Source organism: Carettochelys insculpta, chromosome 31 (assembly GCF_033958435.1).
Source record: "Carettochelys insculpta isolate YL-2023 chromosome 31, ASM3395843v1, whole genome shotgun sequence".
NCBI lineage: Eukaryota > Metazoa > Chordata > Testudines > Carettochelyidae > Carettochelys > Carettochelys insculpta.
In genome coordinates, this window is record NC_134167.1 from 13710017 (window position 1) to 13722852 (window position 12836).

At 73.8% G+C, this 12836-nt stretch overlaps 1 protein-coding gene across 1 annotated transcript in view; it reads left to right on the plus strand.

Moving 5' to 3' along the window:
* The window catches only part of LOC142004324 (PH and SEC7 domain-containing protein 4-like), a 32356-nt gene extending 19767 nt beyond the window's left edge, over nt 1-12589 (plus strand). The window contains exons 15-17 of the mRNA XM_074981906.1: nt 903-1047; nt 1533-1676; nt 12143-12589. Of these exons, the coding sequence (XP_074838007.1) occupies nt 903-1047; nt 1533-1676; nt 12143-12394 (541 nt within the window). The 3' untranslated portion in view covers nt 12395-12589. The remainder of the gene's footprint in view (nt 1-902; nt 1048-1532; nt 1677-12142) is intronic.
* The last annotated feature ends 247 nt before the right edge of the window (nt 12590-12836 follow it).

Sequence of the window (12836 nt, forward strand, 5' to 3'; positions counted from 1 at the left end):
CCGCCGCCCCCCCTGGCCACACCGCCCCTCCCCGGCCACGCCGCCGCCGCCACCACAGTGGCCATGCCGCCGCCACCACCCCGGCCACGCCGCCCTCGCCCCCAGCCACGCCACCCCCACCACTGGCCACACCACCCCTACACCGGCCACTCCACACCTACCCCCCCGCCACACCGCCTCCCCACTCATGGCCAAGCCACCATCACTTGTGGCCACATTGTCCCCTCCCCAAGGCCACCCCACCCCCACCGCTGGCCACGCCACCTCCTCCCCGGCCACGCCGCCCCCTCCCCGACCACACCGCCGCCACCCCTGGCCACACTGCCCCCACCCCGGCCACACTGCCCCCACCCCGGCCACACCGTCCCCTCCCCAAGGCCACCCCACCCCCACCGCTGGCCATGCCACCTCCTCCCCAGCCACGCCGCCCCCTCCCCTGACCACACTGCCACCACACCTGGCCATGCTGCCCCCACACTGGCCACACTGCCCCCAGCCCGGCCACGCTGCCCCCTCCCCTGACCACACCGCTGCCACCCCCGGCCTTGCTGCCCCCACCCCGGCCACACTGCCCCCACCACTGGCCACACCACCTCCTCCCCTGGCCACGCCGCCCCCTTCCCAAGGCCACGTCGTCCCCTCCCCTGGGCACACCACCCCCTCACTGAGCCGTGCTGCCCCCGTGTCGCAGCCACGCGACCTCTCCCTCTGCCTGGCCACGCTGCTCCCACCCCTTGGCACCCGCACTCTGGGGTCTCCTGCCCCCGTTGCCTGTTCTGCCACCGCCCCTCACCCAACCTGCAGCCCCTGCCATCCCTGCGTGGGAGCTGAACACAGGTGGGGCCTGGTGCAGGGCTGCTGCCTCCCCCAGCCCCCCAGATCTCCGCCTCTCTCCTCCCTAGGAGCGCCGAGGAGATGAACTCCTGGATCTCCCGCATCAACCTGGTGGCCGCCATGTTCTCCTCCCCACCCTTCCCAGCGGCCGTGGGCTCCCGGAGCAAGTTCGTCCGGCCCGTCCTGCCCACGGCACAGTGCCGCAGCTCCCTGGTGAGCCCCAGGCCCCCACCCCGGGCTCCGGACAAGGCTGACCCTCAGCCCCTCCCTGCCATGTGCCCACTGGGCCCTCAGTTGCTCCCAGCCATGCGCCCTGCTACCGACCTCAGCCACGCCCAGCCGTGTGCCCCCCCGGCCCTCAGCCACGCCCAGCCGTGGGACCCCCGAGCCTTTAGCCACGCCCAGCCAGGCACCCCGCCACCGACCTCAGCCACGCCCAGCCGTGTGCCCCCCCGGTCCTCAGCCACACCCAGCCGGGCACCCCGCTACCGACCTCAGCCACGCCCAGCCGTGTGCCCCCCCGGCCCTCAGCCATGCCCAGCTGGGGAGGTGGGCAGCTCAGTGTCCTGGCTCAGCCCCTGGGGGATGCAGCCCAGGGCCAGTGGCCTGGCTGCTTGCAGTGGTCATCCCCATCCCTCCCAGCGTCTGGGGGTCCCTGGGGCCAAGGAGACCCCTGCCCTGAGCCTGTGTCCTGGCAGGAGGAGCAGCACCAGGCCCATGAGATGTGGATGGACAAGTTCACCGATGACCTGGGCGAGCACCAGCGGAACCTGCCAGACAAACGGGGCCGAGGCCGCGACCTGGAGGAGTATCGGATCAAGAAGGAATACCTGCTCTACGAGGTGGGCACTGCCCCGGGAGCGGGCACAGGCTCGGCCAGGGTGGGCAGTCGCTGTAGCCTCAGGAGGGGCAGTTCCGAGGAGGGGGCCCGGCAGGGGGCGCTGTGCTGCAGGGAGAGAGGTGGGGGCCCCTCAGGGGTCGCTGTGCTGCAGGGAGCTGGGGGGGCCAACAGGGAGTGCTGTGCTGTCGGGTGGGAGGTGGGGCCCTGCAGGGGTCGCTGGGCTGTGGGGAGTGAGGCGGGGGCCCAGCCGGGGGCGCTGTGCTGCGGGGAGTGACGTGGGGGCCCAGCAGGTGGTGCTGTGCTGCAGGGAGCTGGGGGGCCCAGTAGGGGGCTCTCTGCTGCAGAGAGGGAGGCGGGGCCCCAGCAGGGGGCGCTGTGCTGCAGGGAGCTGGGAGGCCCAGTAGGGGGCGCTGTGCTGCAGGGTGGGAGGTGGGGCCCTGCAGGGGTCGATGGGCTGCAGGGAGGGAGGAGAGGGCCCAGCAGGGGCCGCTGTGCTGCAGGGAGTGAGGTGTGGGCCCAGTAGGGGGCGCTGTGCAGCAGGGAGCTGGGGGGCCCAGCAGGGGGCGCTGCGATGCACGGAGCGAAGTGTGGGCCCAGCAGGGGGCACTGTGCTGCAGGGAGCAATGTGGGGGCCCAGCAGGGGGTGCTGAGCTGCAGGGAGCTGGGGGGGCCAGCAGGGGGTGCTGTGCTGTAGGGTGGGAGGTGGGGCCCTGCAGGGGTCGCTGGGCTGCAGGGAGGGAGGAGGGGGCCAAGTAGGGGGCACTGCGCTGCAGGGAGCGAGGTGGGGGCCCAGCAGGGGGCGCTGTGCTGCAGGGAGCTGGGGAGCCCAGCAGGGGGCGCTGCGCTGCAGGGAGCGAGGTGTGGGCCCAGTAGGGGGCGCTGTGCTGCAGGGAGGGAGGCGGGGGCCCAGCCGGGGGCGCTGTGCTGCGGGGAGTGACGTGGGGGCCCAGCAGGGGGCGCTGTGCTGCAGCGAGCGATGTGGGGGGCGCAGCAGGGGGCGCTGTGCTGCAGAGAGGGAGGCGGGGCCCCAGCAGGGGGCGCTGTGCTGCAGGGAGCTGGGGCCCAGCCGGGGGCGCTGTGCTGCAGGGAGTGACGTGGGGGCGCAGCAGGGGGCGCTGTGCTGCAGCGAGCGATGTGGGGGGCGCAGCAGGGGGCGCTGTGCTGCAGAGAGTGATGTGGGGTCCCAGTAGGGGGCACTGCGCTGCAGGGAGCAAGGCGGGGGCCCAGCAGGGGGTGCTGTGCTGCAGGGAGCGAGGTGGGGGTCCAGTAGGGGGTGCTGTGCTGTAGGGAGTGACATGGGGGCCCAGAAGGGAGGCGCTGTGTTGCAGGGAGCTGGGGGTGCCCAGCAGGGGGCGCTGTGCTGCAGGGAGAGAGGTGGGGGCCCCTCAGGGGGCGCTGTGCTGCAGGGAGCTGGGGGGGGCCAACAGTGAGTGCTGTGCTGTCGGGTGGGAGGTGGGGCCCTGCAGGGGTCGCTGGGCTGCAGGGAGCTGGGGGGGCCAACAGTGAGTGCTGTGCTGTCAGGTGGGAGGTGGGGCCCTGCAGGGGTCGCTGGGCTGCAGGGAGGGAGGAGTGGGCCAAGTAGGGGGCACTGCGCTGCAGGGAGCGAGGTGGGGGCCCAGCAGGGGGCGCTCTGCTGCAAGGAGCTAGGGGGCCCAGCAGGGGGTGCTGCGCTCCAGGGAACGAGGTGTGGGCCCAGTAGGGGGCGCTGTGCTGCAGAGAGCGAGGCGGGGGCCCAGTAGGGGGCGCTGTGCTGCGGGGAGCGAGGCGGGGGCCCAGCCAGGGGCGCTGTGCTGCAGGGAGCTGGGGGGCCCATCAGGGGGTGCTGCGCTCCAGGGAGCGAGGTGTGGGCCCAGTAGGGGGCGCTGTGCTGCAAGGAGGGAGGCGGGGGCCCAGCAGGGGGCGCTGTGCTGCGGGGAGTGACGTGGGGGCCCAGCAGGGGGTGCTGTGCTGCAGGGAGCTGGGGGGCCCAGTAGGGGGCTCTCTGCTGCAGAGAGGGAGGCGGGGCCCCAGCAGGGGGCGCTGTGCTGCAGGGAGCTGGGAGGCCCAGTAGGGGGCGCTGTGCTGTAGGGTGGGAGGTGGGGCCCTGCAGGGGTCGATGGGCTGCAGGGAGGGAGGAGAGGGCCCAGCAAGGGGCGCTGTGCTGCAGGGAGTGACGTGGGGGCCCAGCAGGGGGCGCTGTGCTGCAGGGAGCGAGGTAGGGGCCCAGCAGGGGGCGCTGAGCTGCAGGGAGCTGGGGGGCCAGCAGGGGGTGCTGTGCTGTAGGGTGGGAGGTGGGGCCCTGCAGGAGTTGCTGGGCTGCAGGGAGGGAGGAGGGGACCAAGTAGGGGGCACTGCGCTGCAGGGAGCGAGGCAGGGGCCCAGCAGGGGGCGCTGTGCTGCAGGGAGCTGGGGGGCCCAGCAGGGGGCGCTGGGCTGCAGGGAGCTGGGGAGCCCAGCAGGGGGCGCTGCGCTGCAGGCAGCGAGGTGTGGGCCCAGTAGGGGGCTCTGTGCTGCAGGGAGGGAGGCGGGGCCCCAGCAGGGGGCGCTGTGCTGCAGGGAGCTGGGGCCCAGCCGGGGACGCTGTGCTGCAGCGAGCGATGTGGGGGGCGCAGCAGGGGGCGCTGTGCTGCAGGGAGTGATGTGGGGTCCCGGTAGAGGGCACTGCGCTGCAGGGAGCAAGGCGGGGGCACAGCAGGGGGCGCTGTGCTGGGGAGCTGGGGCCCAGCCGGGGCGCTGTGCTGCAGGGAGTGACGTGAGGGCCCAGCAGGGGGGCACTGTGCTGCAGGGAGCTGGGGGGCCCAGCAGGGGGTGCTGCGCTGCAGGGAGGGAGGTGGGGGCCCAGCAGGGGGTGCTGTGCTGCAGGGAGCTGGGGAGCCCAGCAGGGGGCGCTGCGCTGCAGGGAGCGAGGTGTGGGCCCAGTAGGGGGCGCTGTGCTGCAGGGAGCGAGGCAGGGGCCCAGCCGGGGGCGCTGTGCTGCAGGGAGCTGGGGGGCCCAGTAGGGGGCTCTGTGCTGCAGAGAGGGAGGCGGGGCCCCAGCAGGGGGCGCTGTGCTGCAGGGAGCGAGGTGGAGGCCCAGCAGGGGGCGCTGTGTTGCAGGGAGTGAGGTTGGGGCCCAGCAGGGGGTGCTGCGCTGCAGGGAGCTGGGGAGCCCAACAGGGGGCGCTGCGCTGCAGGGAGCGAGGTGTGGGCCCAGTAGGGGGCGCTGTGCTGCAGGGAGGGAGGCGGGGGCCCAGCCGGGGGCGCTGTGCTGCGGGAAGTGACGTGGGGGCCCAGCAGGGGGCGCTGTGCTGCGGGAAGTGACGTGGGGGCCCAGCAGGGGGCGCTGTGCTGCAGGGAGCTGGGGCCCAGCCGGGGGTGCTGTGCTGCAGGGTGGGAGGCGGGGGCCCAGCCGGGGGCGCTGGGCTGCAGGGAGGGACAAGTGGGCCCAGCAGGGGGCGCTGTGCTGCAGGGAGCTGGGGGGACCAGCAGGGGGCACTGTGCTGCAGGGAGTGAGGTGTCGGCCCAGCAGGGGGCGCTGTGCTGCAGGGAGCTGGGGGGGCGCAGTAGGGGGCTCTGTGGTGCAGAAAGGGAGGCGGGGCCCCAGCAGGGGACGCTGTGCTGCAGGGAGTGAGGTTGGGGCCCAGCAGGGGGTGCTGCGCTGCAGGGAGCTGGGGAGCCCAGCAGGGGTCGCTGTGCTGCAGGGAGTGATGTGGGGGGCGCAGCAGGGGGCGCTGTGCTGCAGCGAGCGAGGTGGAGGCCCAGCAGGGGGCGCTGTGCTGCAGGGAGTGATGTGGGGGGCGCAGCAGGGGGCGCTGTGCTGCAGCGAGCGAGGTGGAGGCCCAGCAGGGGGCGCTGTGCTGCAGGGAGTGATGTGGGGTCCCAGTAGGGGGCACTGCGCTACAGGGAGCAAGGCGGGGGCCCAGCAGGGGGCGCTGTGCTGGGGAGCTGGGGCCCAGCCGGGGCGCTGTGCTGCAGGGAGTGACGTGAGGGCCCAGCAGGGGGGCGCTGTACTGCAGGGAGCGAGGTGTGGGCCCAGCAGGGGGCGCTGCGCTGCTGGAAGCTGGGGGGCCCAGCAGGGGGCGCTGTGCTGCAGGGAGCGAGGTGGGGGCCCAGCAGGGGGTGCTGTGCTGCAGGGAGCTGGGGAGCCCAGCAGGGGGCGCTGTGCTGCAGGGAGCGAGGTGGGGGCCCAGCAGGGGGTGCTGTGCTGCAGGGAGCTGGGGAGCCCAGCAGGGGGCGCTGCGCTGCAGGGAGCGATGTGTGGGCCCAGCAGGGGGCGCTGCGCTGCTGGAAGCTGGGGGGCCCAGCAGGGGGCGCTGTGCTGCAGAGAGCGAGGCAGGGGCCCAGCCGGGGGCGCAGTGCTGCGGGGAGTGACGTGGGGGCCCAGCAGGGGGCGCTGTGTTGCAGGGAGGGAGGTGGGGGCCCAGCCGGGGGCGCTGTGCTGCAGGGAGTGACGTGGGGCCCCAGCAGGGGGTGCTGAGCTGCAGGGAGCTGGGGGGGCCAGCAGGGGGTGCTGTGCTGTAGGGTGGGAGGTCGGGCCCTGCAGGGGTCGCTGGGCTGCAGGGAGGGAGGAGGGGGCCAAGTAGGGGGCACTGCGCTGCAGGGAGCGAGGCGGGGGCCCAGCAGGGGGCACTGCGCTGCAGGGAGTGACGTGGGGGCCCAGCAGGGGGCGCTGTGCTGCGGGGAGCGAGGCAGGGGCCCAGCCGGGGGCGCTGTGCTGCGGGCAGTGACGTGGGGGCCCAGCAGGGGGCGCTGTGCTGCAGGGAGCTGGGGGGCCCAGTAGGGGGCTCTGTGCTGCAGAGAGGGAGGCGGGGCCCCAGCAGGGGGCGCTGTGCTGCAGGGAGCTGGGAGGCCCAGTAGGGGGTGCTGTGCTGCAGGGAGTGACGTGGGGGTGCAGCAGGGGGCGCTGTGCTACAGCGAGCGATGTGGGGGGCGCAGCAGGGGGCGCTGTGCTGCAGAGAGTGATGTGGGGTCCCAGTAGGGGGCACTGCGCTGCAGGGAGCAAGGCGGGGGCCCAGTAGGGGGCGCTGCGCTGCAGGGAGCGAGGTGGGGACCCAGCAGGGGGCGCTGTGCTGCAGCGAGCGAGGTGGGGGCCCAGCAGGGGGTGCTGTGCTGTAGGGAGTGACGTGGGGGCCCAGAAGGGAGGCGCTGTGTTGCAGGGAGCTGGGGGTGCCCAGCAGGGGGCGCTCTGCTGCAAGGAGCTAGGGGGCCCAGCAGGGGGTGCTGCGCTCCAGGGAACGAGGTGTGGGCCCAGTAGGGGGCGCTGTGCTGCAGGGAGCTGGGGAGCCCAGCCGGGGGCGCTGTGCTGCAGGGAGCAAGGTGTTGGCCCAGCAGGGGGCGCTCTGCTGCAAGGAGCTGGGGGGCCCATCAGGGGGTGCTGCGCTCCAGGGAACGAGGTGTGGGCCCACTAGGGGGCGCTGTGCTGCAGGGAGCTGGGGAGCCCAGCAGGGGGCGCTGCGCTGCGGGGAGCGAGGCGGGTTCCCAGCCGGGGGCGCTGTGCTGCGGGGAGTGACGTGGGGGCCCAGCAGGGGGTGCTGTGCTGTAGGGTGGGAGGTGGGTCCCTGCAGGGGTCAATGGGCTGCAGGGAGGGAGGAGAGGGCCCAGCAGGGGGCGCTGTGCTGCAGGGAGTGATGTGGGGTCCCAGTAGGGGGCACTGCGCTGCAGGGAGCAAGGCGGGGGCCCAGCAGGGGGCGCTGTGCTGGGGAGCTGGGGCCCAGCCGGGGCGCTGTGCTGCAGGGAGTGACGTGAGGGCCCAGCAGGGGGGCGCTGTGCTGAAGGGAGCGAGGTGTGGGTCCAGCAGGGGGCGCTGCGCTGCTGGAAGCTGGGGAGCCCAGCAGGGGGCGCTGTGCTGCAGGGAGCGAGGTGGGGGCCCAGCAGGGGGTGCTGTGCTGCAGGGAGCTGGGGAGCCCAGCAGGGGGCGCTGCGCTGCAGGGAGCGAGGTGTGGGCCCAGTAGGGGGCGCTGTGCTGCAGGAAGCGAGGCAGGGGCCCAGCCGGGGGCGCTGTGCTGCGGGGAGTGACGTGGGGTCCCAGCAGGGGGCACTGTGCTGCAGGGAGCTGGGGGGCCCAGTAGGGGGCTCTGTGCTGCAGAGAGGGAGGCGGGGCCCAAGCAGGGGGCGCTGTTCTGCAGGGAGCGAGGTGTGTGCCCAGCAGGGGACGCTCTGCTGCAGGGAGTGAGGTTGGGGCCCAGCAGGGGGCGCTGTGCTGCAGGGAGTGACGTGGGGGCCCAGCAGGGGGTGCTGCGCTTCAGGGAGCTGGGGAGCCCAACAGGGGACGCTGTACTGCAGGGAGCGAGGTGTGGGCCCAGTAGGGGGCGCTGTGCTGCAGAGAGGGAGGCGGGGGCCCAGCCGGGGGCGCTGTGCTGCATGGAGTGATGTGGCGTCCCAGTAGAAGGCACTGCGCTGCAGGGAGCAAGGCGGGGGCCCAGCAGGGGGGCGCTGTGCTGCAGGGAGCGAGGTGTGGGCCCAGCAGGGGGCGCTGCGCTGCTGGAAGCTGGGGGGCCCAGCAGGGGGCGCTGTGCTGCAGGGAGCGAGGTGGGGGCCCAGCAAGGGGTGCTGTCCTGCAGGGAGCTGGGGAGCCCAGCAGGGGGCGCTGCGCTGCAGGGAGCGAGGTGTGGGCCCAGTAGGGGGCGCTGTGCTGCAGGAAGCAAGGCGGGGGCACAGCAGGGGGCGCTGTGCTGGGGAGCTGGGGCCCAGCCGGGGCGCTGTGCTGCAGGGAGTGACGTGAGGGCCCAGCAGGGGGGCACTGTGCTGCAGGGAGCTGGGGGGCCCAGCAGGGGGTGCTGCGCTGCAGGGAGCGAGGTGGGGGCCCAGCAGGGGGTGCTGTGCTGCAGGGAGCTGGGGAGCCCAGCAGGGGGCGCTGCGCTGCAGGGAGCAAGGTGTGGGCTCAGTAGGGGGCGCTGTGCTGCAGGGAGCGAGGCAGGGGCCCAGGCGGGGGCGCTGTGCTGCAGGGAGCTGGGGGGCCCAGTAGGGGGCTCTGTGCTGCAGAGAGGGAGGCGGGGGCCCAGCCGGGGGCGCTGTGCTGCAGGGAGCTGGGGGGCCCAGTAGGGGGCTCTGTGCTGCAGAGAGGGAGGCGGGGCCCCAGCAGGGGGCGCTGTGCTGCAGGGAGTGAGGTTGGGGCCCAGCAGGGGGCGCTGTGCTGCAGGGAGTGACGTGGGGGCCCAGCAGGGGGTGCTGCGCTGCAGGGAGCTGGGGAGCCCAACAGGGGGCGCTGCGCTGCAGGGAGCGAGGTGTGGGCCCAGTAGGGGGCGCTGTGCTGCAGGGAGCGAGGCAGGGGCCCAGCCGGGGGCGCTGTACTGCGGGAAGTGACGTGGGGGCCCAGCAGGGGGCGCTGTGCTGCAGGGAGCTGGGGCCCAGCCGGGGGCGCTGTGCTGCAGGGAGCGAGGTGTGGGCCCAGCAGGGGGCACTGTGCTTCAGGGAGCTGGGGGGCCCAGCAGGGGGTGCTGTGCTGCAGGGTGGGAGGTGGGGCCCTGCTGGGGTCGCTGGGCTGCAGGGAGGGACAAGGGGGCCCAGCAGGGGGCGCTGTGCTGCAGGGAGCTGGGGAGCCCAACAGGGGGCGCTGCGCTGCAGGGAGCGAGGTGTGGGCCCAGTAGGGGGCGCTGTGCTGCAGGGAGGGAGGCGGGGGCCCAGCCGGGGGCGCTGTGCTGCGGGAAGTGACGTGGGGGCCCAGCAGGGGGCGCTGTGCTGCAGGGAGCTGGGGGGACCAGCAGGGGGCACTGTGCTGCAGGGAGTGAGGTGTCGGCCCAGCAGGGGGCGCTGTGCTGCAGGGAGCTGGGGGGGCGCAGTAGGGGGCTCTGTGGTGCAGAAAGGGAGGCGGGGCCCCAGCAGGGGGCGCTATGCTGCAGGGAGCGAGGTGTGGGCCCAGCAGGGGACGCTGTGCTGCAGGGAGTGAGGTTGGGGCCCAGCAGGGGGTGCTGCGCTGCAGGGAGCTGGGGAGCCCAGCAGGGGTCGCTGTGCTGCAGCGAGCGATGTGGGGGGCCCAGAAGGGGGCGCTGTGCTGTAGGGTGGGAGGTGGGGCCCTGCAGGGGTCGATGGGCTGCAGGGAGGGAGGAGGGGGCCCAGCAGGGGCCGCTGTGCTGCAGGGAGTGATGTGGGGGCCCAGAAGGGAGGCGCTGTGTTGTAGGGAGCTGGGGGGGCCCTGCAGGGGTCGCTGTGCTTCAGGGAGTGACGTGGGGGCCCAGCAGGGGGCGCTGCGCTGCAGGGAGCGAGGTGTGGGCCCAGTAGGGGGCACTGTGCTGCAGGGAGGGAGGCGGGGGCCCAGCCAGGGGCGCTGTGCTGCGGGCAGTGACGTCGGGGCCCAGCAGGGGGCGCTGTGCTGCAGGGAGCTGGGGGGCCCAGCAGGGGGCGCTGTGCTGCAGGGAGCTGGGGCCCAGCCAGGGGCGCTGTGCTGCGGGGAGTGACGTGGGGGCCCAGCAGGGGGCACTGTGCTGCAGGGAGTGAGGCGGGGGCCCAGCCGGGGGCGCTGTGCTGCGGGCAGTGACGTCGGGGCCCAGCAGGGGGCGCTGTGCTGCAGGGAGCTGGGGGGCCCAGCAGGGGGCGCTGTGCTGCAGGGAGCTGGGTCCCAGCCGGGGACGCTGTGCTGCGGGGAGTGACGTGGGGGCCCAGCAGGGGGCGTTGTGCTGCAGCGAGCGATGTGGGGGGCGCAGCAGGGGGCGCTGTGCTGCAGGGAGTTATGTGGGGTCCCAGTAGGGGGCACTGCGCTGCAAGGAGCTAGGCGGGGGCCCAGCAGGGGGCGCTGTGCTGGGGATCTGGGGCCCAGCCGGGGCGCTGTGCTGCAGGGAGCGAGGTGGGGACCCAGCAGGGGGCGCTGTGCTGCAGCGAGCGAGGTGGGGGCCCAACAGGGGGTGCTGTGCTGTAGGGAGTGACGTGGGGGCCCAGAAGGGAGGCGCTGTGTTGCAGGGAGCTGGGGGTGCCCAGCAGGGGGCGCTGTGCTGCAGGGAGAGAGGTGGGGGCCCCTCAGGGGGCGCTGTGCTGCAGGGAGCTGGGGGGGCCAACAGTGAGTGCTGTGCTGTCGGGTGGGAGGTGGGGCCCTGCAGGGGTCGCTGGGCTGCAGGGAGGGAGGAGTGGGCCAATAGGGGGCACTGCGCTGCAGGGAGCGAGGTGTGGGCCCAGCAGGGGGCGCTCTGCTGCAAGGAGCTGGGGTGCCCAGCAGGGGGCGCTGTGCTGCAGGGAGAGAGGTGGGGGCCCCTCAGGGGGCGCTGTGCTGCAGGGAGCTGGGGGGGCCAACAGTGAGTGCTGTGCTGTCGGGTGGGAGGTGGGGCCCTGCAGGGGTCGCTGGGCTGCAGGGAGGGAGGAGTGGGCCAATAGGGGGCACTGCGCTCCAGGGAGCGAGGTGTGGGCCCAGTAGGGGGCGCTGTGCTGCAAGGAGGGAGTCAGGGGCCCAGCCGGGGGCGCTGTGCTGCGGGGAGTGACGTGGGGGCCCAGCAGGGGGTGCTGTGCTGCAGGGAGCTGGGAGGCCCAGTAGGGGGCGCTGTGCTGTAGGGTGGGAGGTGGGGCCCTGCAGGGGTCGATGGGCTGCAGGGAGGGAGGAGAGGGCCCAGCAGGGGCCGCTGTGTTGCAGGGAGCTGGGGAGCCCAACAGGGGGCGCTGCGCTGCAGTGAGCGAGGTGTGGGCCTAGTAGGGGGCACTGTGCTTCAGGGAGGGAGGCGGGGGCCCAGCCGGGGGCGCTGTGCTGCGGGGAGTGACGTGGGGGCCCAGCAGGGGGCACTGTGCTGCAGGGAGCGAGGTGTGGGCCCAGCAGGGGGCACTGTGCTTCAGGGAGCTGGGGGGCCCAGCAGGGGGCGCTGTGCTGCAGGGTGGGAGGTGGGGCCCTGCTGGGGTTGCTGGGCTGCAGGGAGGGAGAAGGGGGCCCAGCAGGGGGCGCTGTGCTGCAGGGAGCTGGGGGGACCAGCAGGGGGCACTGTGCTGCAGGGAGCTGGGGGGCGCAGTAGGGGGCTCTGTGCTGCAGAAAGGGAGGTGTGGGCCCAGCAGGGGACGCTGTGCTGCAGGGATTGAGGTTGGGGCCCAGCAGGGGGCGCTGTGCTGCAGGGAGTGACGTGGGGGCCCAGCAGGGGGCGCTGTGCTGCAGGGAGTGACGTGGGGGCCCAGCAGGGGGTGCTGTGCTGCAGGGAGCTGGGGGGCCCAGTAGGGGGCTCTGTGCTGCAGAGTGGGAGGCGGGGGCCCAGCTGGGGACACTGTGCTGCAGGGAGCAAGGCTGGGGCCCAGCAGGGGGCGCTGTGCTGCAGGGAGCTGGGAGGCCCAGTAGGGGGCGCTGTGCTGCAGGGAGCAAGGCGGGGGCCCAATAGGGGGCGCTGTGCTGCAGGGAGCTGGGGAGCCAAGCAGGGGGCGCTGTGCTGCAGGGAGCAAGATGGGGGCCCAGCAGGGGGGCTCTGAGTTGCAGGCAGTCGGGGCCAGCCCAGCTGTCCTGCGCAACACTGGGCTTTGCCCCACTCCGGGGGCACAGTGGATAGGGAGGAAGATCTCAGGTCTGTGCCCTCAGAGGTGGGCGACCCGACTCACGCGCCCCTCGCCGCGCAGAAACGGCGGTACGAGACCTACGTGAAGCTGCTGGAGGCCCGGCTGCATGGGGGCCCCGAGGAGCTGGAGCAGTGGGAGGCCCGGCTGGGGGGCCCGGACTCGGCCGACGATGGCCTCGGCCTCACCAAATCCCACTCCAGCCCCTCACTCAACGTGGACCCCCCGGCCGCCGGCGTCAAGGTGAAGCGCAACATCTCGGAGCGCAGGACGGTCCGTAAAATCATCCCCAAGCGCAACAAGCAGCTGCTGTGACCCCGGCGCCTGGCATCCTCCTTCTCCCCCCGACGGTACGAACCAGCGCCCGGACTGCACCCCGCTGCCTCCAGCACCGAGCCGCCAGCCCTGGGGGGCAGGCGCCCCCCAGCCCAGCCCCGCCCAGCGCTGGCTGCAGATGCCTGGTCTGTGACTGTCACTGCCGCAGCAATAAAGCAGAGCTGTGGAACTGCACCCCGGCTGCATGGGGGGCGCTGGGCGTGGGGCTGCCCCCAGGGAGATGGGGGGGCCACGTGGGCTGGTGCTGCAGCAGCCGGCTCAGCCCCCAGGCCTGGCTTGGCAAACCCACTGCTGTCCCATTGCTGCCAGCTTGATCCTGCAGCTGGGACAGGATCGGGCCCCAGGAGCAGCCTCCCCAGCCTGGGGGCAGGGGCAGGCTGCCCCCTGCTGGCCCAGGCCCGTGTGGACACCGGATGCTGGT